Genomic DNA, 24,412 nt, shown 5'->3' with positions numbered 1-24,412 from the left:
ATGATGACTGCTGGTGAGTTCCCCTTTGCTGGGGGCTTCAGCCCCTCTAAACACACCCCAAAAGGTGGAAAAAGGGGGGGAAAAAGCAGGATTAAGTTTTGAAATATAGGTCCTCCCCCTGCAGCACAGCTGTGCCTTGATGGAAGAGGGCATTTCCAGGGGCACCCAGCCACCAGCAGGCTGATGCCAGCACACCCTCCTGCATCCAGATCTTCCAGAAACGAATAAAACTTCACAGGGTGGTGGGAGGTGTTGGCCACTGACACTTGCACTGAGTCCTGGGTGAATAAGCTGTGTTATTCCCAGTGTCTGGGTGGGGCAGAGGAGCACAGCTTGTGCCCTGCAGCCACCTCCCTTCTCCTGCCCTGTGGATGCCACCACACTTGTGCCCAGCCTCTGTGAACCTTTGCTGTTTGGGAGGCTGCCATTCAAACTCCCCAGCTCCTGCATGCTCCTGAACCTGGTGCTTCCCAAAGAGCCTCTGCCACACATCCCAAATCACATTTCACAGATTGTCCCAGCTCCAAATCCTCCCCCTGCATGAGCACAGGACAAGCTTGTACCTCACATCTCCCAAAGCTGATTCCCTCCCAGAACTCCTCCTCTGGCTCACAGCTGGCCACACAAAGCCCAGGTAACTTTCTCTTCTCCCCCTGTAGCATCCATAGCCTCCACGGACATGGGGCTGCTGCTGCAAGATGATGTTTTTGTTGACTTTTTCAACATCTTTCTGAGCCTTCCTGTAAGTCCACTCTGCACCATCAAACCTGAAGCCTTTCAGAGCTCTCCTCAGGTGAACTTTGTGTGGCATTAGAGGCTGCAGGAAAACTGGGAGTTCACCACGTTCAGGCTGGAAAATGAGGGAAAGCTGAGGATCTCAGCTTGGAGATAAAGGGTCTAAAAGGGAATTTGATGCCCTTCTGTGTAGTGGGATCTAACTAGAACAGCTGGGCTCTGTGCTGCTCTGCCACCCTCCATCTCTTTCAGCTCTCCCTTTGTGTTTTAATGCAGATTTTTGGGCAGACACCCCTTTACATCAGTGGCATGGGCCGGTGGTGCCTGTGGCCAGAGCTGCCGAGCCACCTGGTGAGAACTTGTTAGAAGGGAGGAGCGGGAGGAAGGGCACAGGGCAGGGGAGGGAAGGAGCCGGTTTGGCACTGCCAGGGCCCCTCTCTGGCTCTCTGTTCGTGCAGCTGTGAGCGATCATTTCAACCCCGGCCGTCGTTTCGCTGTTAAGCCCTGGGCGGAGCACGATCCATTTAAAGTCCTGCTGCAGTTTATGGGGTCTATCCATAAACACCGAGAGCATGTGTGGCGGCACAGAGGGACACAAACATCATCCGCTTGTCCTGGATCCCTCCTGAATTCAACAGGAGCCAAGCCCTGCTGGTCACCGGGCTGGCTCAGCCCTCCCTCCCCACTCGTGCCCGTTCCCCACAGCCCTTGCAGCGCTCAGATCCCAAAGCAAACAGGAACCCCCGCTCCTCTGGAAGCCCCCGGGGAGCTGCCATGCCTGGGCTCTGGGAAGGCGGGTGAGGAAGAGGAAGGAAGCCCTGCAGGAGCTCGTTTTGGGCACAGGCAGCGGCTGTAACAGGAGTATCCCCCTTGTGCCTCAGCACCACCATCGCCATAAAGCAACAGGGCTCCTTCCCCACCTCCTCCCCCGTAGCAGGGACCTGTTACTCACCCTAAAAGCCCAGCAGGATCCTGCTCCTTGCTCGCAGCTAATCCTCTCCTTGGGCACCGCAGGATGCCAGCCCCGCGGCTTTGCTGGCTTGGTTGGAAAAGCACCGTCTGCCTCACTTCTGCAAATCCAGCCTGTGCCTGCACCTCGTCCTCTGCCAGAAGCTGCTGGCTTTCATTCGCTCGGGGGAAGCAGGTGAGTCATCGCGGCACGGAGGAAATCGGATCGGCTGCTCCTCTCGCTGCGGGGCTGGCACTGCCAGTGCCTGCCCACTGGGTCGTGCCTCTGCTCCGGCTTAGGAAGGCGTTGCACGTCCCATTTTTAGGGATGTGCAGGGGTTTACCCCAGCATGTTGTTATAAAAGTACCTGCCCAGCAGGGTTTACTGAGGGGTCCAGGGGTGGAGCAGGGCTGGGGAGCATCGTGGGGCACGGGAATGCCGATGGTTTGGGTTTGCTGCTGGGCAGGGATGCTTTGGGAGGACATGCTATGATCTCTCTTACTGGCAACAACTCGGGATTTTGCTCACTTTGCCCCTAAAATGAGTCTTCTCAGTCCAGCCAGGTATTTCCTCAGCCTGTGTGTCAATTGCCACTGGAAAGAAAGCTGTGGCAGCAGGAATACTGATTCTCATTTCAGAAAAATAAGCAATTCACCGAGGCTTTTCCTAAATACATTGCTGCTGCTTCTCCAGTCGGGTTGAAACTCAAAGTTGGAGGAAATTGAGGGCAAACCCAAAACTCAGGACAGAAAAGATGAGCCTTTGCAAGGAAGAGAGGCACAAGAGCAGGACACGCTGTCCCAGACAGGAGCGAGTTATCCTTGCAAACACCCCGTGTGCATCCCACAGCCTGCCCAAAACTCCCAGCTCAGGGTGATTTGCTGGTCTCCCTAGAGCAGCCTCTTCCAGGGTGGGAGCTGGAGAGTTTCCTTGGGATGTGGCAGGCAAGCCCTGATGCCCTCTGTGCTGTGTGTCCCACAGCAGAGCTGCTGAACTGGCACGGTGCTGAGCAGTGGCTGCTGGAGAGGTGCATCAGCGGGAGCCAGGGCATGCAGCACCTCTGCGCCTTCCTCCGAGGAACTGCAGGTGGGCACGGGATGCTCCACAGCCCCCTCCCTGCCAGCCAGGGCCACCTGCCTGCCAGGAGGCTGGCACAGAGCTGGGGGCATGGGTAAGATGCCCGGGAAAGCTTTGGAAGGTGAACCAGCAGCAGAGATGGGAGGGAGATGCACAACCGTGGCTTTGCTCTGCTCTGTTCCCTGGGTTCAGCTTCATCCACCCTCGGGGCTTCCAGGGGCTCCTCCCTGTTACAGATGTTTTTTATGAAAAAATCTTTTCTTTAAGATTTTTCTTCTTGAGAAGCTGAGAGGTTTTAGGGACAAAATGCAAACATTGATTATTTGTTGCTGTGGAGTGCAACAGGTGGATTTGTGATTGGTCTCATGTAGTTGGTTTTAATTAATGGCCAATCACAGTCAGCTGGCTCAGACTTTTTGTCTGAGCCACAAGTTTTTGGGGTTTTTTCTATTTTTAGCTAGCTTTCTGATGATTTTTTTTTATTCTTTTAGTATAGTTTTAATATAATATATATCACAAATAATAAATCAAGCCTTCTGAAACATGGAGTCAGATCCTCGTCTCCTCCCTCATCCTCAGACCCCTGTGAACACCATCACACCTCCCAACTCCCATCCCTTGTCTGATCTGTAGGGGAAGAACTGATCGACTTCTGGCTCATCACTGAGAGGCTGCTGGGTCTGGATGAGTCGGATGGGAGTCAGAGGGAGCTGTTCTTGTCCCTGGAGCACAGGCTGAGAGCCACTCACCTGCGTGAAGGCTCCAGCATCCTCACCTTCTGCACCACCATCGTGGGTAAGAGACATGGGAGTTGGGAAGAGCACTGCCCTTCCAGAGAGGGGATCTTTCCTGGCTGCTCCCAGGGGGATGGGATGCCATCCCCTCCCTGGGGAACAGCCTGCACAGAGCCATCTCCCTGTCATAACTCCCTGCATCCTTCTCAGGATCTCTTCCAAAAGCCAGGCACATCCAGTCCATCAGCACCAGGAGGGAGATCCTAAGCAAGATGCAGGAACAGGTCCTTTGCATGATTCAGAGTTACTGGCTCCCTAAATTCTTCGTGCACTGCAAGATGGGAATGGAGGAAGAGGAATTGTGCTGGCCTTTGCTGCAGGAATATCAGGAACGTTTATCACAGGCTGGCTGGCAGCCCCCAGGCCTTGCAGGGCTCCTCCCCACCATGCACATCAGAAGGAGCCAGGGTGTGCCAGGGCCCTACTGCAGCCAGAAGGCCAAAGCAGAGGTCTGGGCTCTGGTCAAGGAGGGGAGAGACAGCCAAGAATTGAAAATGGCCACTCTTCAGGTGAAAGCAGAGAAGCAGCCAGGGCCAGCTGGGAGCAGGGAGGAATTGAGTCTGGATAAGGATGCTGTGGGATCCATTCCCCCCCAGCAGTCCCAGCATCCTACCTTTGGAGGCAGAGGAGGAGCAGCATTTCCTGGCAGACCTCAGTCCAGTGCAGTGCAGGATCTACAAAACCTCTGTAAGGAGAAAATCCCCCCTGACCTGCTTCCCTCTGCATCCCTTGCCCGGCTGCCATCCCTGAAAAAGCCAATCAAGACCTTGGATTTCCTTCCCTGGGCCCTGAGTGCCGAGGCCTGTGCTGGAAGACCCTTCAGAGATTTCCTGCAGCGCCAGAACCGGCCCATGGAGACTCTTCTCCTGGACCTGTGGCACGACCTGGAGGAGTTTCTGCCCGTGGTGCAGGACTCCAGCAGAGAAAACAGCTTCTTCCTGCGCCATCAGATTGGGGAGAAGATCTGCAAGACCTACCTGGAGGACAGCAGCATTGAGAAGCTGCCCTTGGAGACCAGGACCCTCGTGAGTTTGTGGAACCGTCTGATATATGGAGAATTCTCCCCCTGGATATTCAGAGCCCAGAAGGAGATTTGCAAGGTACACAGGGGTGCTGGCTGCAGTCAGGCTGGGAGGTACAGCTGGCATTGGCACCCCTGTGGTGGTGTGAGGGCTCTGGGGATGTTTAGGAAGTGAAGCATTTGGAAAAGGAAGAGGAAAAGGGATTAGGAAGGGAAGAACCTGCAGTCACCTTGCAGTGGGCCAGGAGAGGAGCATCCTCACAGGTTTTCTGGGCAGTCACTGAACATCTCTGGTGACCCTGGCTAGCTGCACATTCCAGGACCATCCTTTTGCACCCATCATGGTTCCAGCACAACCCCAGTAAAACCCATTTAGCATCCCAGCCCTTCTGGGCAGCCCCATGGACCAAGCTGGATGTGCAGGCCTGTCCTGGGCATGTCAGCAAGGTGTGAGCCACCCGTGGCACCAGCACTGTCACCCTGCCTAAGGACAATCCCCCTTTGCTCCTCCTCAGGTGCTCTGTGGCCTCTATGAGGAATTTCTGGCTGCTGATGACAGGACATTCCTCCAGTTTATGGTAAGGGGGATGCACAGGGGCATCCTTGGGGGTGTGCAGGCTCCAGTGGGGATGTGAAAAGGTGGAGAGGGAGGAGAAGCCCAGCATTAGCTGCAGTGGTCTGGCATCCCACAATATCCCCAGCCAGTGCTGCCACAGGGTGACACAGCAGATCCTACCCTGCTCCAGCTGCCTGTTCAGCTGGCAGCACTGCAGGCACAACCTGTAAAAGCTCCCCTGGGACAAGCTGTGACCCTGCCTAAAAGCTGGGAGAAATGTATTTACAGGCTTTTAGTGTAGGCATGGGTGGGCCCAGCACTTCTGGGAATTAATCTGCCCTTTTTTTCCTTGCCCACACTATTAATGTGTAATTATTACTGCTATCTATGTGAGTCATGTGCATGACACACATGGGATAACACTGCCCCAGCACCACTGCCTGGTCAGCACAGGGGGGAAGAGGCCATGCAGCCTTTTAGCCTGTGACTCAACCACCCTCAAATTTTCCACTTCTTTTTTTCCACCAAAAAGGATGATACACGAAATCAGAGTCACTCAAGCCCTCTTCCCAGACTATTATTCCTCCTAGCATCAGAAATCCCATAAAACCTCCCCAGATTCCAGCATTACCCCCAGAAACCTCCATGCAGGCAGAACCCCCTGAGCATCCCACCTGCCCTGGTACCTGCACAACCTGTGCAGGCAGTTCTTCTCACTGCAGATGGTGTTCTTCAAACCAACTGCTTTCCCAAAATGAAATGTAAAATCAGCAGCTGATCCTGGGAATGTTAAGGAGAGGCTGTCAGGGCTTGGTGTCCTCAAAGACCTGGCTCCCAGAGCCTCAGCCAGGGAGAGCTGAGCATTTTGGAAAAGTCAGCAAAGTCAGCTGGCAGCTCCCAACTGCTCTTAGTGGGAAGTTAATTAGCTGCCCAGGTTTTTTAAGCACCTCTTGTGGAGGAAATCTCCCCTGTGAGGCCAGAGCTGCTCTGGGAGTGCAATTAGCACTTCAGCAGGGTCGGGCCCTGCTCTCTGTGGGCACCATCCCCTGAGCCAAACTCCTCCCGGCGCTGCTGCTCCGCTGTCAGGGGAGCTGCTGGCAGCTTAGCAGGGCTATTTTTGGTGTCTGCTCTCAGCTCCCAGCCAGGAATCAGCCACTCTACCCCTTGGGCTCGGTGAGCTGTGCAAACTGTTTGTCTTTGGGGAGAGGTAAAACCTGCAGGAGGGTTGGGGGAATGAGGGAGGCACTCCCAGGGCTCCAGCTGGTGACAACAGCCAACAAAAACAGCACACAAGGCTGCCAGGCTGCTGGGGACACCTTCAGGGTTGTTTCAGCACTCCTGAGGGGATGTTGAGCCCTTCAGGAAAGCTGCAAGGCTGTGTCTGGCCTACCTCTGGCTGCCTGTACATCCCAGCCAGCTTGAGCTGAGCTTTGTGCTCTCACAGGTTCCTTCCAGACTGCTTAAAGCTCGAGCAGAGGTCTAAAGCAGGCAGGTCTGGAGTCTGAGGTGCAGTAAAACATATGTGGGTGATGCCTTGTGAAGGCTGACCTAGAACAGAGGCTGGACAGAGCTAAAGAATAAAGCAGGGATTTATTAAAGGCCTCAATGGATCCACCTTGGGCAGCACAAGAGCCCAGCCAGGGCTGCACCCAAGATGAACCAAAATGGTCACAAAATGGACAACAGGCCATGGAGTTTCTCCCTTTTATAGGTTCTGCTCCATTTCCATATTGGAGTTATTTGTCCAATTACAGCTTTAGCCCATGCAGTCCCATCCTTTTTGTTTTTCTCTCTTCATTCCATGCTGTTTGTGCTCTTGGTGCTGAGATTTGGATCATTTGTCCTTGGTGCCCAGCTGGAGCAGGAATTGTTTTGTCTCCCTGCTCTGTGCACAGAGCTCACCATCCCCTCATGTGAATCCAGACCCACACACTAAAGCAGCCCAGAATCTAAAAAACATAAAAGCTCAAAACATAAAAGCTCAAACCTGAGGCATCCTGGGCCCAGTGCTGGACATGGGGAAGGTGCTCTGTGCCATCACCCTGCCCTGTTCTCACTGCAGGCTCCAGGCATGGATGTCCCCATGGCTGAGGTGCCAGGCCGTGCTGCTGGCAGGTGGGGACATTTCCACCTGTCCCAGAGGATGAACCAGGCCCTGCAGCTGGGCCAGGCCTTGCATGGCACGAGGAGCTTGGAGGGGGTCTCCTCCAAGCACTGGCAATTGCTTGCTGCTCGGGACCTGCAGAAAGGGGGCTCCATCCAGGCAGAGATGGAGCTGCTCCTGGGCAGTGCTGGTAAGAGGGGGCTCTCCATCCCTGGTGGGGCTCATGTTGGCTGAAGCCAGTAAAACATGGTTTATGCTCTGGTGGTATCCCTAAACAGGTGATGGACATCATGGGGTGGGTTGGTACAGTGGGTCTGGGAGCCTTCATTTGTAATGAAAGCTTTGGCAGCTTTTTTTCCTGTCAAAATCAGTCAAAACTGCCCACTGGGATTTTAGACAAGGGCCAGATTCCCTCCTTCCAGTAGCAGGGGCACCAAATGCCACATCCCTGCATTGTCCTGGATCACCAGATCAAATGAAGGCTGCAGCAAAGTGGCTGAAGCCCAAAGCCAGCACTAGCTCCTGTCACCTCAGTTTCCACATTTTGGCCTCCTGAGGATGCTGGGACAGCCTATGCTGGTGCCACTGGTGCAACCCCTCAGCTTTGTTCTGTCATGCAATCCTTTGGGAATGACACCAGTTTTCTGTGCTGCACTGAGGGTGACAGCAGACACCTGTAGCACCCCTGTAGCTTGTGTGCCCTCAGTTTTACCCAAGAAAGGCAGTGTCATGGGTAGATCATGGAGCAGGACACACAAGGGGACAAGGAAGGTGACAAAACCCAGCCCTCAGAGCCAGTGCTGAAGGGTTGTAGTAACCAGAGGTAATGGACATGGGCTCTGTCCCCTGTCCTCTCTCTGATGCAGAATTCCAGAGGATGATAGCAGATGAGCTGGCTGTGAGCAGCCCCAGCAAGGAAGAGGAGCTCCTGCAGCTCATGAGTGCAGCACTCGGTGAGTCCAGGCAAGAGGCCAGGTGGGCTTCCAGACATCCAGCACCCTTGGGGAGCTCCTCCACAAGGAAAGGCCTCTCCAGCCACCACAGGCTGTGCTCTGGGGCATTAACCCAGCCAGGGAGGGTGGCACTGGGGGATTTCTCTGAAGCAGATGCTGAGGAGGTCAAACCATGAGAGGTGAAGTATTGGCGATGATGTGAGAGATGGGGAGACTGTGAGGTGGTCAAAGAATCCAATTTTATTGTGGACTACAAATGCTTCTAGACTGTTTTAGGAAGGCTTATAATGTTTTACTACAATGACTGGGTTAAAGATCACATAAACAAACTTATACATTTTCAACATCTCTTGCTTGCAGAAGTCTGATGTAATTTTCTTTTTCCAGTAAACCCGTCTGATTGAATCTTCCTGCAGTCTTGATTTAATCCTCAAAGTTCTGTTTGCTCTTGCCAAGGCATCCTGTTATCAAATCTCTTAAGCTAGCCAGGTCCAAAGTCCATCATGTGTCTTGTGTGTCCCAGTATCCCAGTAGTGAAGAGCTCCCTCAGTGTCTCCTGGGCCAGAGTCACCACAGAGACACCACGTGGAGGCTCCAGGGTCCAGCTGTCTGCTGTCACCTCTGGCTGTCACCTGGGGAAGAGGCCAGCCCTGTTTCTGTCCCCACAGCTGTTGCATCTGAGAGGATTGCTCGAGAGAATGCTGCTGCTGCTGCAAGGAAGAGGGCAGCAAGAAAACGCAGGTCTGGCACCTCTCACCACACAGCTTTGCTCCTTACCCTCCTTCAGGTGCTTCCCAGTGCTCCCCTGTAGTGCCACTGCTCCCTTTTTGCTCATTTGGACCTCTCAGATGTAGGGTGGCCTGTGGGTTTAAACTGCAGAATTTCCAGAGAAAGGAGAAAAATTAACACCCCCACCCCCCCAGATTTACTCTTCACACCTTGTGCAAATCTTGTGCACTTCATCCTCAATCAACCCCCAGAATGTCACCTGAGCAGTGCTTAGATTCCCAGAAAAATCACTTAAAACCACACTGTGAACTCACATCTCACCTCCTGGGAATACTCCAGCCATGAGTCCTTGCACTGGGATGTAAAGCAAATGGAGAAATGATGGTGAGCACCTGAGCCGAGCTGGTTTCTTCAGCCCAGTTATACGAATGCACCCTGCCCAATACCCATCCCACCCCAAGGGGCCAGACAGCAACTGCTATAAATGAATTTTTCTATGGCCCATCAGCATTGATATTCCATCCAGACCCTCACCCCAAACCTACCAAATCACTTCTGGGCCTGCAGGCTGCTGGACTGGAGGAGGAAACACTGCAGATAAGCAGGACAGACAGTCCCATGTGCAAGAAGAGAGTGCAGGGGAGGGTACCTAGTGCCCTCTACCATTGTCCAACCTCCTCCAGGACCAGAAATCCAGTGAGACCCCAACCCCAGGGCCATCTCTTATCAGCTGCTCCCCACCTTAGCCCCCCTTCCATCAAACCAGTGCCCTCCTCATGCCCCTGGCTGCCCTTGATGCTCTCTCTGCTCTCCCACCTGGCAGGCTGGAGGAGGAGGGTGAGGAGTATGAGGACGACGAGGAGGATGAGGAGGATGAGGATGAGGAAGAGGAGGAAGGACCCTACTATCAGAAGAAGAAGAAGCAGAAACAGACAGGGAAGCAGAAAAAGACAGGGAAGGAGAAAAAGACAGAGAAGCAGAAAAAGACGGGGAAGGAGAAAAAGACGGAGAAGGAGAAAAAGACGGAGAAGCAGAAAAAGACAGGGAAGGAGAAAAAAACAGAGAAGGAGAAAAAGACAGAGAAGCAGAAAAAACAGAAGCAGAAGAGGAAGGAAGAGGAGCAGGAGCAGCAGCAGGATTTGTTGCCCTGGAACAGAAAGCCCAGGTCTAGGCGTCCTCGGCTTGTGCAGGAAGGGACAGGGGAGCTCGAGACACAGAGGATGGTGAGGAAAGACCCAGTGTGAGGGTGTTTGCCAGGCAAGGCAGAGGGGAGCTGCTGTGAGACAAGGGATGCCACATAAATGGGGTGAGGGGCTCAGACTTGGAGAGCTGCAGAAAGGCAGCAGAGATAGGCTCCCTGAAATAGGGGTCTCCTCCAGCCAGGTCTCATTGAGCTCTTGGAGATCTATTTCACACCCAAGATAGCTCAGCTACCTTAGGAGGCATAAAATCAGCAGGATGGCTTCTGTGGCAGTGTTGGAAACATAAAGGTTTTAATAAAAGGCAAAAGAAAAAACTTTTCACAGAGAAAAACCGAGCCAGGTGCAAGAGGTTCTTGCTCCTGGTAAAACACCCCTCAAAAGCCATTAGTTTCTTTGTTCTCTTATTTTTCTAATGAATTGCCCAGGTAGGACTTTTTGGCTTCTGTCCAATTAGCTATCCTTAAATTTGAGGTGAAGTCCCCCAGGTCCTATGAGATGCCTTTTTCACTGAGGAAAGAAACTTCTGGGCTTTTTTCCTTTTTAAGGAGACAAAGGATAGTTTTGTCACTCCATCAACAAGGGGCACATTCCTACAGCTCCCTCCTGCAGGCTCAGGACTGGCTGAGGGATTCACACTATCCCCCGTGGCCAGCAGGGAAACTGAGAAATGCTGGAAAGCAGAGATGATGGCTGGGACACAAATCCCACTGCCAAGGCTGCTCCAGCTCACAGGGGTGGGTCCCAACAGGAGGGCTCAGCCCCAGTGCTTGTGGTATTTTCAGGGGCCCCTCTGGCAGTAAGGAAAGATGAATCTTACTCCATAAGTTCTTAGAAGGCTAATTTATTAATATAATATAATATGTAATATTATATTATATATAACGTAATATGTTATATTATATATAATGTAATATAATGTAATATATAATGTAATGTAATATATAATATAATATATAATGTAATACGTTATATATAATATAATGTATTATAATATAATATATAATGTAATATGTTATATTATATTATATTATAATTATATTATATTATATTATAATTATACTATAATTATATTATATTATAATTATATTATATTATAATTATATTATATTATATTGTACTAAAGAATACAGAAGATACAGACAGAAGGCTTAACAAGGTACTCATGAAAAACTCTTGACTCTCTCCAGAGCCTTGACACAGCTGGCTGTGATTGGCCATTAAGTTAAAACAATTCACATGAAAGCAATCATACAATGACCAGTTGGTAAACAATGTCCAAACCACATTCCAAAGCAGCAAAACACGGGAGAAGCAAATGAGATAATTATTGTTTTCCTTTTTCTCTGAGGCTTCTCAGCTTCCCAGGAGAAGAAATCCTGGGCAAAGGGGATTTTTCCAGAAAATATGAATGTGACACTGGCACTGACACTGATGCCACCTGTGCTGTGTCCCCACAGGCATGGGCTTGGGATGCCATCCGGGAGCTTGTCAGGAGCTTCTGCAAGTTCAAGAGGGACATGAAGAATCAAACACGCCGTGCAGAATTTCAGGAGTTTCTCCGTCAGGAGCGAAGAAACAAGAGGGAAAGTATGTCCAGTGCGTCCTGCCACCCCTGCTCCTCCCTCCCCTGGCTTTAGATAGAGAAGAAAATGGAGAAAACCTGTCCCTTACCTCCCACCACCATCACTTAGTGCCCTGCTATGCTGTTGCATCTCTCTCAAGCAATGTTGCTTATACAAGTTTGCATCCCTGCCTAAAAAAAACCAAAAACACCCCAAAACAGGAAACAGTAAATGGAGCTAAGGTGAGACAGGCCAGAAAAACAAACAAAAGGAAATTGTTTTCTGGGTAACAGGGAGCTGGCCTGAACAGAAAGGTTACTCACAGGTTTGAGAGGAGGCAGGAAAAGCAGTTAGAAAAGTAATCTACTAAACACAAGAAACCTTATTTAGATCAAGAGAATTTTGTATATGGGGGAAACAGATTTTTTGCCCTTCATCCTCACTCATTATCTGCTTGTAGGCTCTGTGAGGGCCAGGGCCAACAGCTAGACAGACCAGCAGGCTTTAGCAACAGGCCATTCCCTGTGGAAACAGTGAACATAAGCACTCTGTGGGTGCAAAGAGGAGGAGGGAAGGAGGAGATCACCAAGCCAGAGGGAAGGTGTAGCTCACAGGGGTAGAAAGGCCCCAGCAAATTGCATGCAGCTAAGGGAAGCCCAGGTGAGGTGAAGGAGCAAACCCAGTGCTGGCCAGCAGCACACAGCATCTCTTCCCCTGCCTCAGACTTGCCTGTCAAGGAGAAGAAGAGCAAAAGTCCTGCCAAGAGCCCCCGCAAGGAGAAGGACAAGGGCAAGGGGCAGCAGCAGAAGGTGACGCTGATCAAACGCCGCATTTTGGACAAACAGATCATCATCGTCAACTTCCTCGTGGATGACCTCCGCTTTTACCTGGAGATGGACAAGTAAGTTCTTCCTCCACCTCCTTCTAGGTGCTTGGGCACCTGGTGCTACAGAATCCCAGAATGGTTTGGGTTGGAAGGGAGCTTAAAGGTCATCTCATTCCAGCTCCCTGCCTTGGGCAGGGATGTGTCCCACTGGACAAGGTTGCTCAGAGCCCCACCCAACTTGGCCTTGGCAACCAGCCTGCCTTGACTATGGCCCAAACTCATCTCTGATGGAGACCTCCAAAGCCCCCATTTCAGCCTGCAGTCATCCCCTGGCTCAGGGTTCCTGTTTGAACTCGTTTTGCTTTGGTAGTCCCAAGCGATTCAGCATTTGGCTACACCATTCTGGATGTCCCAGGTGTGGTGGCATTTCTCCCTTGACTTTGTCCACGTTCCCAACAAACCTCTAAGCCCAATCCATGGCCAATGGGCACAAAACCTGCAGCCAATACCCCCAGAACACGCAAATCCCCAGCTTTTAGTCCTCCTCTTTTCCCAAAAAGTGAATCCTGTGACCATGAGGGTGGCAGAAGAGGGAGGTGGCTTTCCATTCCTCCTGTGTCACTGCTCCATGGGATTGCTTTGAGGATGGAGGGTTAAGGATTGCTTTTCCTGTCCAAGCAAATACCAAATTGTCAGATTAAGCCCTTTTCTGACCCAGAGATGGGGCAACTGAGAGGCATTTAAAAACTTTTATTCCATTTTCAGTCTCAAGTCAAGTGAAGACAATACACATGTCTGGGTAACAGGGAGCTGGCCTGAACAGAAAGTTTACACACAGGTTTGAGAGGAGGCAGGAAAAGCAGTTAGAAAAGTAATCTACTAAACACAAGAAACCCTATTTCGATCAAGAGAATTTTGTATATGGGGGAAGCAGATTTTTTCCCTTTCATCCTCACTCATTACCTGCTTGTAGGCAGATAATTCAATCTATTACAATCAGAAGCCAATTATTTCTTAATTACAATACACTATAAGCATTTCTTGGCCTATCAGCTTTAGCCACACCATGCTGTAAATGCCTTAAAGCCAATCACCTAAAATTACTCCTCATGGGTCCCACTGCAATGCATCTTTCATAGTTCTATTTCTCTAAAGTACTTAGTCTTTTTTGCAAGGCCAAAGGAATTTAAGAATTTTCTACAAATGCACTTCCCACACCAAATTAAGCAAGAACAGGAGTGTCTAGCCTAGCAGTTAAGCAGCACTTGTCTCAGAGCAAGACCCCATGTGCCTTTGCAGGTTTTCCAGGCTGGCTGACGCCATGGAAGATGCAGAACCCCAGAACATGGAGTCAGAAAACTACGATTCCTTTCTCAAAAAGAAACTGGAGGTCATCAGCAAACTTTTCCTGGACTCTGAGATCCCCCCCAAGCTGAGGGTGAGACCCCAGGACCTGCCCAGGAAGGCTGCTCATCGCTCAAGGCCATGGCAGCACAGCTGGGAACAGTGGTGGGGAAAGAGGAACAGGGTTTGGATCTGCTGGGGGGGATTTGGGGTGTGCTCTGGAGCTTGGGGCTTCCACGTGGGCTGGGAGGGGTGGGAAGCAGCCCCCCAGCAGGCCCTGATAAATTGAGAATAAGAATGTGGATAAGGATGAGAAAGATGGGGAAGATTCTCCAGCATTAACTGCTGGAGAAATGCCAGGCCTGGGGTGCCAGGATGGTGCTGCACACCACCAATCCAGTCCTTTCACTCCTAAGAGGCCACTGTCACCACCATCCCCTCCCACTGCACCCACCCCAGCAGCTCTGCCATCTCCCCTTCCCACAGAAATCCAGGTGGGATCCTGCCCTTGTGCCTGGGGCAAGCAGCCAGGATGGAATTTGGGTCTGTGCTTAGAGACTGCTTAGGTGGGGTCAGGCAGAGAAACCTGGCCCCATCTGAGACATAAACTTTAAAGAATTCCGGGATTTTATAGGAGCTGAGGTTTTAGTTAGAGATAAGCTTTATTGAAGTTAATCAAAATAAATGGGTAGGCCTTGATGAAGTTAAGAGTGAGTAGTTAACTAATAACTGATTGCTTGTCAACACAATGTTTGGTTAGCTGGGTTTATAATGAAGAATATAGAGACTGATAAATAGCTTTTGGGAACATAAGACAATTGTGGCCTCCTCTGTTCTGAAACCAATTGAAGATGGGGAATGGGAGTTCTACCAAGAGTTCATTTGTCATATTTGCATTGAGAAGGTAGAAAGGTCAGAACGAGGAAGACTTCATTTACTTCCTCATTTTGGGACCCCTCCCCATGAAAGGGACCACCACCCATTTCAAGAAACAAACTGTGCATGTTTAATGGCTTTTGAACTAATAACCATACGAAGCAGGGACTGGGATATACCAAAGTTATGAATATGCATTTGTATTTTAGGTATTCAATACTTGTATAGATGAAAGGACTCTGTAATCACTGTAAATCACAGTGTGTATTTGGGAGCTATCCCATAATAAACACACACTTTCTAACTCTAAACTTTTAGTGTCCATCACAGTTGGATATCGGCACTACATCAATATCCATATTGGGAATGGGATGTACCAGAGTTATGAATATGTATTTGTATTTTGGGTATTCAATACTTGTATAGATGAAAGGACTCTGTAATCACTGTAAATTGTGGTGTGTATTTGGGAGCTATCCCATAATAAACACACACTTTCTAACTCTAAACTTTTAGTGTCCATCACAGTTGGATATCGGCACTACATCAATATCCATATTGGGAATGGGATGTACCAAAGTTATGAATATGCATTTGTATTTTGGGTATTCAATACTTGTATAGATGAAAGGACTCTGTAATCACTGTAAATTGTGGTGTGTATTTGGGAGCTATCCCATAATAAACACACACTTTCTAACTCTAAACTTTTAGTGTCCATCACAGTTGGATATCGGCACTACATCAATATCCATATTGGGAATGGGATGTACCAAAGTTATGAATATGCATTTGTATTTTGGGTATTCAATACTTGTATAGATGAAAGGACTCTGTAATCACTGTAAATCACAGTGTGTATTTGGGAGCTATCCCACAATAAACACACACTTTCTAACTCTAAACTGTTAGAGAGGCTTTGTCCATCACAGCTGGACATCGGCACTAGATCAATATCCATGTTTTGAATCAATCACATCAGGAGTGCTGCAAAGTGCTTTGCTCTGCTCTGTGCCCAGGTGAACATCTCTGAGAAAGAGAGGGATTTCATCCGGCGTTCATCCTCCAAGGGGCCGCTCACCCGGGCCATCTACCACAACGCCAAGGTCACCCTCTTCCCCATCCTGATGTACTTCTGGAGAAGGTACCTCTCCATCCCCTCTCTGCCAAGGTGCAGGAGGCTCTGGGCATGCCACCCTTTATCTCCAGCCACTTGTTCCTCTGCCATCAGGGAGGTTCCCAGGGAGGAGTTCTGGGCATGGAGAGGGACATGGGGTGCTCGCAAGGAGGTGTTCTGGGCATGGAAAGGGACCAGGGAGGAGTTCTGGGCATGGAGAGGGATCAGGGATGCTCTCAGGGAGGAATTCTGGGCTTGGAGAGGGATCAGGGAGGTTCCCAAGGTAGAGTTTTGGGCATGGAGAGGGATCAGGGATGTTCCCAAGGTGCAGTTTTGGGCATGGAGAGGGATCAGGGAAGTTCCCAAGGTGCAGTTTTGGGCATGGAGAGGGATCAGGAATATTTTCAGGGAGGAGTTCTGGGCATGGAGAAGGATCAGGGAGGTTCCCAAGGTGGAGTTTCGGGCATGGAGAGGGATCAGGGACGTTCACAAGGTGCAGTTTTGGGCATGGAGAGGGATCAGGAATGTTTTCAGGGAGGAGTTCTGGCCATGGAGAAGGATCGGGGATGCTCCCAAGGAGGAGTTCTAGGCATGAAGAAGGATCAGGGATTCTCCCAGGGAGGAATTCCGGCCATGGAGAGGGATCAGGGAGGTTCCCAGGGTGGAGTTCTGGCCATGGAGAAGGATCAGGGAATGCTCCCAGGGAGGAATTCTGGGCATGGAATGGGTGAGCAGCGGTGAGCTTGAAATGCAGATGAGATTCTACCTGGGAGCTCAGCTGGAATTGTCCCCTTGGAGCTCTGCTGTCCCCGCTGTTTCTCACACAGGTTCTGCACCTGGAAGGTGATGAGGACCTTTCAGGCCTACCAGGAGCTCAGCAGCTTTGGGGTTCCTGAGGAGGAGGAGGAGGAGAGCTTTGAGCTCCCTGAGGGGGACAGGAGCTCTCAGGACCCCAAGGGAGGCAGGAGCTCCCGGGGCCAGCAGCAGGACAGGAGCTCCAAGGTCCAGCAGCAGGACAGGAGCTCCAAGGTCCCACAGCAGGAGAGGAGCTCTCAGGAGCCCAAGGGGGCCAGGAGCTCCAAGGTCCAACAGGAGAAGAGCTCTCAGGAGCCCAAGGGAGGCAGGAGCTCCAAGGTCCAACAGGAGAAGAGCTCTCAGGAGCCCAAGGGAGGCAGGAGCTCCCGTGGCCGCAAGGAGGGCAGGGTTCCAGCCTCTTCACCTGCAAAAAGCCCCTCCAAAGCAGCCAAGAACCCTGGTCCCAAGAAGCTGGAGGCCATTGCCTCTACTACACATCATGCTCCAGGTTGGCTCTTCCAGTGCAGAAACACCCAGACCTGACATCTTTTAGGTTGACCCCCCTCCTTCACACAGCTTTGAGGGTGTATGTGGTGCAGGCCTGCTGGGAAAATGGAATGGAATTCTTTTTATTTCTTTTTCCCTGTCAAAATCAGTGAAAACTGTCCAGTGGGATTTTAGAAATTTTCTTTGGTGAATAGGGAAGTGAGCACAGAGACTTCCTATGCAAAGAGCTGTTGCATAATTCCTATTTATTTCAATAGCCAAGTTAAAAATAGTCAGGCACACCCCCTGCAACAGAAATAAAAACCCCCAATCTTTTGGGCTGCAAGTCAAATGGGAGCAGGAAAAGGAGAACAACTGTGCAGCCAAACACCAGGCATTCCAGGGAGGGTGCTTGGAATAGCTGGAGTGGAGAATAAGCTCCATCAGGCTTTGAGGTGACATCTCCAGGGAAAGAGATGTTTTTTCTCCCTCAGCCCCTTGTTTAGTTTTGATACACTGAATAACTCTAAACTGGAAAACACAAAGTGATGCTGAGCGCTGTCAGCCTGCCTGACAGCCCTCTCCTTGGCTTGAATATTCATTTGGAAATTGTCTAATTGATTTTTGATTAAAAGGGAAACCAAAATAGGCACATACTAATCTTGCTTTGACGGATGAGTGGGCGTCAGCAAGCTGCTGCTCTGCTCCCCTGTCATTTATCACTGTCAAGTTCTGGCTAAAAAGCAGCAGAGTTCGAGGATTTGGATGGCTCCAGGCAGGTGCTGGAGCTCCTGCTCCCCAGCAGGGCTGAGGTGACACAGCCCTGTGCCCCAGGAATGCCAGGCCATGTCCATAGCTCCAACCACCTCACCCCTTGGCCATTCCCATGGAAAACATCCACTCTTCAGCTTGGGTCTCCACCTTGTTACAGAGGTCTTTCAGGACCTTCTCAAAAGTCGTTGTTTTAATGCAAAAGTCACAAAAAAAAAAAACCTCCAGAAAAACCTCATCTATCACAGATGTATTCCAACCTGGTGATAAGGCAGAAACCTCGTGTTAGAGTGGAGTTACCCAGTGTTTGCCAGGATCTTCAGGGAGCAGAGAGAGTGACATTCAAACCGATTCAGATCAGAGATAGGGAGTTGTTTTTAACACTAGAGGGTGGTAAAACACTAGTTTAGGTTGTCCAGAGAAGCTGAGGCAGCCCCATCCCTGGGAATATTCAGGATCAGGTTGGATGGGGCTCTGAACGACCTGAGCTTAGTGGAAGGTGTTGGGGGCTGCACTGGATGGCTTTGAAAGGCCCCTTCCACCACAAATTATTCTGTGTTTAAATCAGTGCAAACTGCTGCAAGGCTTGGGGCAGTGCCAAGCAGCAGAGCCCGTGTTTAACCACAGCCACAGAGAGTGACTGCACTGGGAGCTGCTCTGGACACACAGAAAAGACCCTGATCTCTCCAGGATGGACATTAATCCCACAGGGACTACACTCCCCAAGCCACCTCTCCTTGCTGCATCTCACAGGGATGAGTGAGACGTGGGGTCAGAAAAAACAGGAACATTTATTTTTAACACCAGCCAGGCAGGAAAAAACCCCTCAGCTTGCCTGGCATGTGGGGGACAAGATGTGTGACCCACAATAGCTGCTGTGTCTGACTGTGCTGATGTCCACACCAGCTCCCAAGACACTTTTCTGCACTTTATGCTTCCAACAATGACCTTTCTTTAAGGGTCATCTTCTAACCTTTAGGTAAAAACCTTTAGGTTAAAATTTTACTTGAACTTTTAACCTTTAGGTTAAAATTTTACCTTCAGGTTAAAAAATTGCTTTTGAGCTGTCATTAAAAAAAAAATTAAAATTGCTTTTTTTGCCTTTTAAAAAGCACTGAAAAACACCTGTAAATGCAGAAAAACCTGCTCCTCTTTTATTTTGAGGGATGTGCAGACATGGTTTGAGCAGGGCTGGGTGGTGGCAGGCAGGGACCCATCTGCCATCATCACTGTGGCACTGTCCTCAGGCAGGCACAAAGCCTGGCACACCTTTCTTTCTGTAGAAAAATTCTTTTTCCAGTTTGTTTTCTCAATCATCCACAGATGTGGTTCAGAATGCTTCAGCTTGGCATCTGAGAAATGCATAAGCTGAATTACTAAAGAATGTCCCCAAATTGTTTCACTGTCAAGTCCTTGCTCAGCCATCCTTCCTTGTGCTCTGGGTAACCTCAAATGATTGGAGGGGGACAGCAGTGCTGTCCCCCCACTTTTGCCACCAGAGCACTGCATGTCTCTCCCCTCACCAGGTAAAAAGGCTCTCCTCTCCTACACAATGTCAGATGGCCTTGGGCTCCTGCTACCACGGCCCCCAAAGAAAACTGAGCCTCCAGAGCAGCACAAAGGTGAGGAAGCACTGAATGGAGCACTGAATGGAGCTCTCCTGCTCCTGGGGGCTGTGGGGATGGCAGCTGGGCTGGAGGGCTCCCTGCAGCAGCCCTGGTGGCATCTTTGTGCTGTTGTTTCCCTCAGCTGCAGATGCCAGTGGGGAGAAGAGGCCCTCGCTCAGTGAGCCCGCCCTGCAGGCTGGGTAGGTGCTCCCAGGGGTGCTCAGCTCCCCCAGAGCCCAGCAGCACAGCCTGTGGCCCCCTCAAATCACAGGGCTTGCTGCAGGATGCTGGGCAGCCCCACCAGCTCAAGAAACAGCCACAGAAACTCCCAGATGCTGCACAGAACCTCTGTGACCAGAACTGCTCCTTGGGAACATCCCTGATCCCTCTACATGGCCAGAGCTCCTCCTTGGGAACATCCCTGATCCCTCTACATGGCCAGAGCTCCTCCTTGGGAGCATCCCTGATCCTTTTCCATGGCCAAAACTCCTCCCTGGGAGCACACAACCATGTGCTATCCCTGCCCACCCTTTCCATGCCCAGAACTCCACTCTGGGAACATCCCTGATCCTTTTCTATGCCCAGAACTCCTCCTTGGGAATATCCCTGATCCCTCTCCATGCCCAGAACTCCTCCTTGGGAACATCCCTGATCCTTCTCCATGCCCAGAATTCCTCCTTGGGAACATCCCTGATCCCTCTCCATGCCCAGAACTCCACCCTGGGAGCATCCCTGATCCCTCTCCATGCCCAGAATTCCTCCTTGGGAACATCCCTGATCCCTCTCCATGCCCAGAACTCCACCCTGGGAGCATCCCTGATCCCTCTCCATGCCCAGAACTCCTCCTTGGGAGCCTTCCTGATCCTTTTCCATGGCCAGAACTCCTCCCTGGGAGCATGCAGCCATGTGTTCACCCCTTCCATGCCCAGAATTCTTCCCTGAGAGCATCCCTGATTCTTTTAAATACCCCAAACCCCTCCCTGGGAGCATCCCTGATCCCTCTCCATGCCCAGAACTCCACCCTGGGAGCATCCCTGATCCCTCTCCATGCCCAGAACTCCACCTTGGGAGCATCCCTGATCCCTCTCCATGCCCAGAACTCCACCCTGGGAACATCCCTGATCCTTTTCTATGCCCAGAACTTCTCCTTGGGAACATCCCTGATCCCTCTCCATGCCCAAAACTCCACCCTGGGAACATCCCTGATCCCTCTCCATGCCCAGAACTCCACCCTGGGAACATCCCTGATCCTTTTCTATGCCCAGAACTCCTCCTTGGGAGCATCCCTGATCCTTTTCCATGCCCAGAACTCCTCCCTGGGAGCACACAGCCATGTGTTCACCCCTTCCATGATCAGAATTCTTCCCTGAGAGCCTCTCTGATTCTTTTAAATGCCCCAAACCCCTCCCTGGGAGCATCCCTGATCCCTCTCCATGCCCAGAACTCCACCTTGGGAGCCTTCCTGATCCTCTTCCATGGCCAGAACTCCTCCTTGTGAGCACACAGCCATGTGCTCACCCCTGCTCACCCTTTCCATGGCCACAACTCCTCCTTCGGAGCATCCCTGGTCCTTCTCTATGCCCAGAACTCCTCCCTGGGCACTCAGAGCCCTGTGCTGGTCCTTTGTCACCCTCACCCTGCCTTCAGCACCAGCAGCCACTGATGCAGCATCTCTCCCTTCCCTGCAGGACCTAAGGGAAGCTCAGCCCTCCCAAAACAACACCCACACAGGTGTAATCCAAGGAAGCTGAGCAGCCTGGACGCAGGGAATTGTTTGCACTCAGCAAGAAGAAACCTAAAAATAAAGCAAGTGACAGCATCCTCCAGCTTACCTGGTGACAGCACAGCAGCTCACAGCTCACAGCCCTGGCAGGGAGGTGCTGTGTGACACATGCTTGCAGCTGAAACACCACACAAATCTCCTTCCTCACGTGGATCTGGGAAATGCTCCTCAGCTCCTCACCTTCCCACACAAATGAAATACTTCCTGTGGGTAGCAAGGCTGAGAGAGCCCATTTGGTTCACTTGCTCAGCTGGCTGCTGAGATGGGGCCTGCTTTGCAAAAGCCTTTCTGAATTTCCAGCAAAAATCAGCTCATGTCTGACTGGGGCTTCAGCATGCTTTGTTTGGTGAGGTTTGGGTTTTTTGTTGGTTTTTTTTAAGCCTGTGTGTGTTTACAAAGCACAAATCATAGCAAGGGCTTTAATTCTCCCCACGTGAAACTGAGTCAAAGTGACTTTGCCAAGTCACCAGGAAGCTGCAGAAACCACACATATTCTTTGGACCTTGTGAAGAAAGGACCACAACCTTTATCAGTTTGTCAGAGGCAAGCTCTCAGCTTTGTCATTTTGAGCTATTTTTAACCACTTTTTGATTCCAGATCCTAGAAGAATGCATCCTGGGAATAACACCAGGTGCATTGCAAGGCAGAGGACAACATGTTTCATATTTATCACTTCTGATTATCAACACTTTGCCTCTGGAGGATCAAAGATACCCAAACCCAAGAACATTTATTTAACTGAAGGGCCTGGGAAGCTGATACCATTCCTACAACACAAAATGTGACCAACTCTCAGAACTGCTCTGCTGGAAGTTGATTTTGCCCTGAAAGCTTTCAGCCCCAAAACCTTGCTGTGTTTTTATGAGCTTTTCACCAACACTCCTGAGCCCAGCTGAGCCCAGGCTCTCTAAGGCCTCACAGATGTGCCTGAAGCTCAGCACAGCAAAACCAAAGCCTAAGAACAGCCTTCACTGCACTGCCTCTGTGGGCTGCTTTGTGGGTTTGTTTCTCAGAGCAGCAGATGAGCCACGGGGAGCTGGGAGCATCCCTGTGCACACAAGCATCCACATCCTCAGCATGCCAGAGCCAGGAGAGGCAGCACCTGAGCCCATCACTGGGCTCAGCCAGCTGTCCTGGGGAGCCCCAGCAGAGCAGAAAGGCAGAGGCACAGCAAATGCAGGCAGGAGAGCAGGGCAATGGAGCGTGTGGGCTCAAATCACAGCCCTGAGGCAAAGGCAGCACCTCTCAGATGGCCATTGATGCTGGCACAGCTCACAGCACTAATTCTGGCAGCTGGTTCTGCCCCCAGCTCCCCAGGGCTCCTCCATGGGGCTGTGCCCCAGACATTGCCACAGCACCAGCTGCAGTTTTCCATCCTGCCCGGTGTCTCACTGGCCCATCCTCCTGGCAGAGGCAGCCTGGTGTTTTTTACAGAATCACAGAATCACTGGGTTGGGAGAGACCTCCAAGATCATCAAATCCAACCCAGCCCCAACACCTCAACTGAACCCTGGCACCCAGTGCCACATCCAGGCTTTGTTAAACACACCCAGGGATGGGGACTCCAGTACCCAGACCATTCCACAACTTTACCACTCTTTCTATAGAAAACTTCTTCCCAATATCCAACCTGTATTTCCCCTGGTGCAACTTGAGGCTGGGTCCTGTGGTTCTGTCAGCGCTGCCAGGAGAAAGAGCCCAACAGCTTTGCTCAAACTCCTCAAGCCATAACCACCTTTGTTAGGGTGAAGAAAAGGCTTCTCCCAGCATGCCTTGCTGTGATATGCAGATTAAATTTATCCCATTGGCCCTTCCACCCCTGTGCCCTCATCCCATTGGCCCTGGTGTTCTGCTCCACCCCTCAAAATCCATATATAAACCCCTGCTTTCCCTGTTTGAGTAGCTCTTCATCCCTTGACTCTTTTGGTGAAGAGGTTCAATAAAAGTCTCTTTGGAGCCCCACAGGAAGAGCTGAAATGACCTGGAGTGAGCACAGATGTGCCTGTTCCATCAAGGTGTTTTTTCTAAGAAGCTTCTTCAGGAAAGCTGTGGCACTGATGCTCCAGGAGCACTCTGCTCTGCAGGTGCTGTGCCTGGATCAGCTTTCTCCTCTGACACCAGAACAGAGCACAGGAGCAATCCCTGGAAATTCTTCCCAGCAGCCAGATCACCTCAGAGAGATAAATCACAGCCTGGCTGGGTTTAGTCCCTGCTCTGTTTTGAGGCTGCCTGTTGTGTAACAGCAGGAACAACAAAATCTTGTGCCAGCTCTTAGTGCCTCCCCAGCCAGGGTGCCCTCTTGCACCTGCCTGCTACCACAGCAGAATTCTCCCCTCAGTGACATGGGGACAGCAATGAAATCACCACATCCCTTAAAATGTAGCTCAGGTGCTGTTCTTGAAGGGTTTCAGTTGGGATGGATTCTATGTAGGACCAAAATAATGAGTAGATTTTCCCACAAGGGAAAATGCTGATCAAAACAGGGCCCTGACATTATTTTTTCACACTGGGAAAATATGCAGTGATGTTTAAAGCATGTCAATGAAATATTTGTATGGGTCTCTTTTAAACACAGCATATTTTGTAGATGACAATGACAAAAGGAAGTCATAGTAGAAAACTCACTCACTCCTCACCATTAAGGTAAGTGCCTCAGCCACAGTGCAGGCTCATATGCCCATCCTGACCCAGCCCTTCAGTGGAACAGCACAGTGAGGGTAGAAGTTGCAAAGGTCCCAGAAAGCAGGAAATGTGGCATTTTACAGGGGGCTGGAGGAGCCCAGCCCGTGGCCTCCCTTCTCTTCATGCAAGAGCAGAAATGCTGCCATGGCCCAGGGCACCCCATAGCCCCTGCTCCCTTCACTGCTGAGACCTGAGCATGCATCTCTGGGTGTCCTCCTGCCTTCTGGGCATGAGAAACACACACTGAGCAAGAAAACAAAAAAAAGAGCAGGGAGGAAAGGTAAAAAACCCAAAAATAATGGTGCAAGAGGAGCCAGCATTCTCCAGGTTGCATTTTCTCATCGACAGCTGCGTAGTCAAACTTTCAGAATGTATTTAAGAGGTTCCCAGGAGCCTCAGAAGGACCTTTGCTCCAAGGCAGGAGCACTGATGCAGCTGGTGGT

The 24,412-nt window shown here is 50.8% G+C and overlaps 1 protein-coding gene across 1 annotated transcript; it reads left to right on the top strand.

Moving 5' to 3' along the window:
- RGSL1 (regulator of G protein signaling like 1) lies at positions 1–21,406 on the top strand. Its single transcript, XM_077182703.1, has 15 exons — positions 1–13; positions 660–742; positions 1,012–1,086; positions 1,732–1,879; positions 2,666–2,770; positions 3,395–3,556; positions 3,706–4,655; positions 5,092–5,154; positions 7,195–7,426; positions 8,103–8,134; positions 11,578–11,707; positions 12,406–12,583; positions 13,808–13,946; positions 15,748–15,872; positions 21,193–21,406. Exons 1-15 carry the CDS (start codon positions 1–3, stop codon positions 21,197–21,199), a joined length of 2,442 nt encoding a protein of 813 aa, XP_077038818.1. The 3' UTR covers positions 21,200–21,406.
- Positions 21,407–24,412: the final 3,006 nt, after the last annotated feature.

The sequence above is a fragment of the Agelaius phoeniceus genome, chromosome 8 (genome assembly GCF_051311805.1).
Source record: "Agelaius phoeniceus isolate bAgePho1 chromosome 8, bAgePho1.hap1, whole genome shotgun sequence".
Classification (NCBI taxonomy): domain Eukaryota; kingdom Metazoa; phylum Chordata; class Aves; order Passeriformes; family Icteridae; genus Agelaius; species Agelaius phoeniceus.
This window is presented reverse-complemented; position numbering and strand designations above follow the sequence as displayed.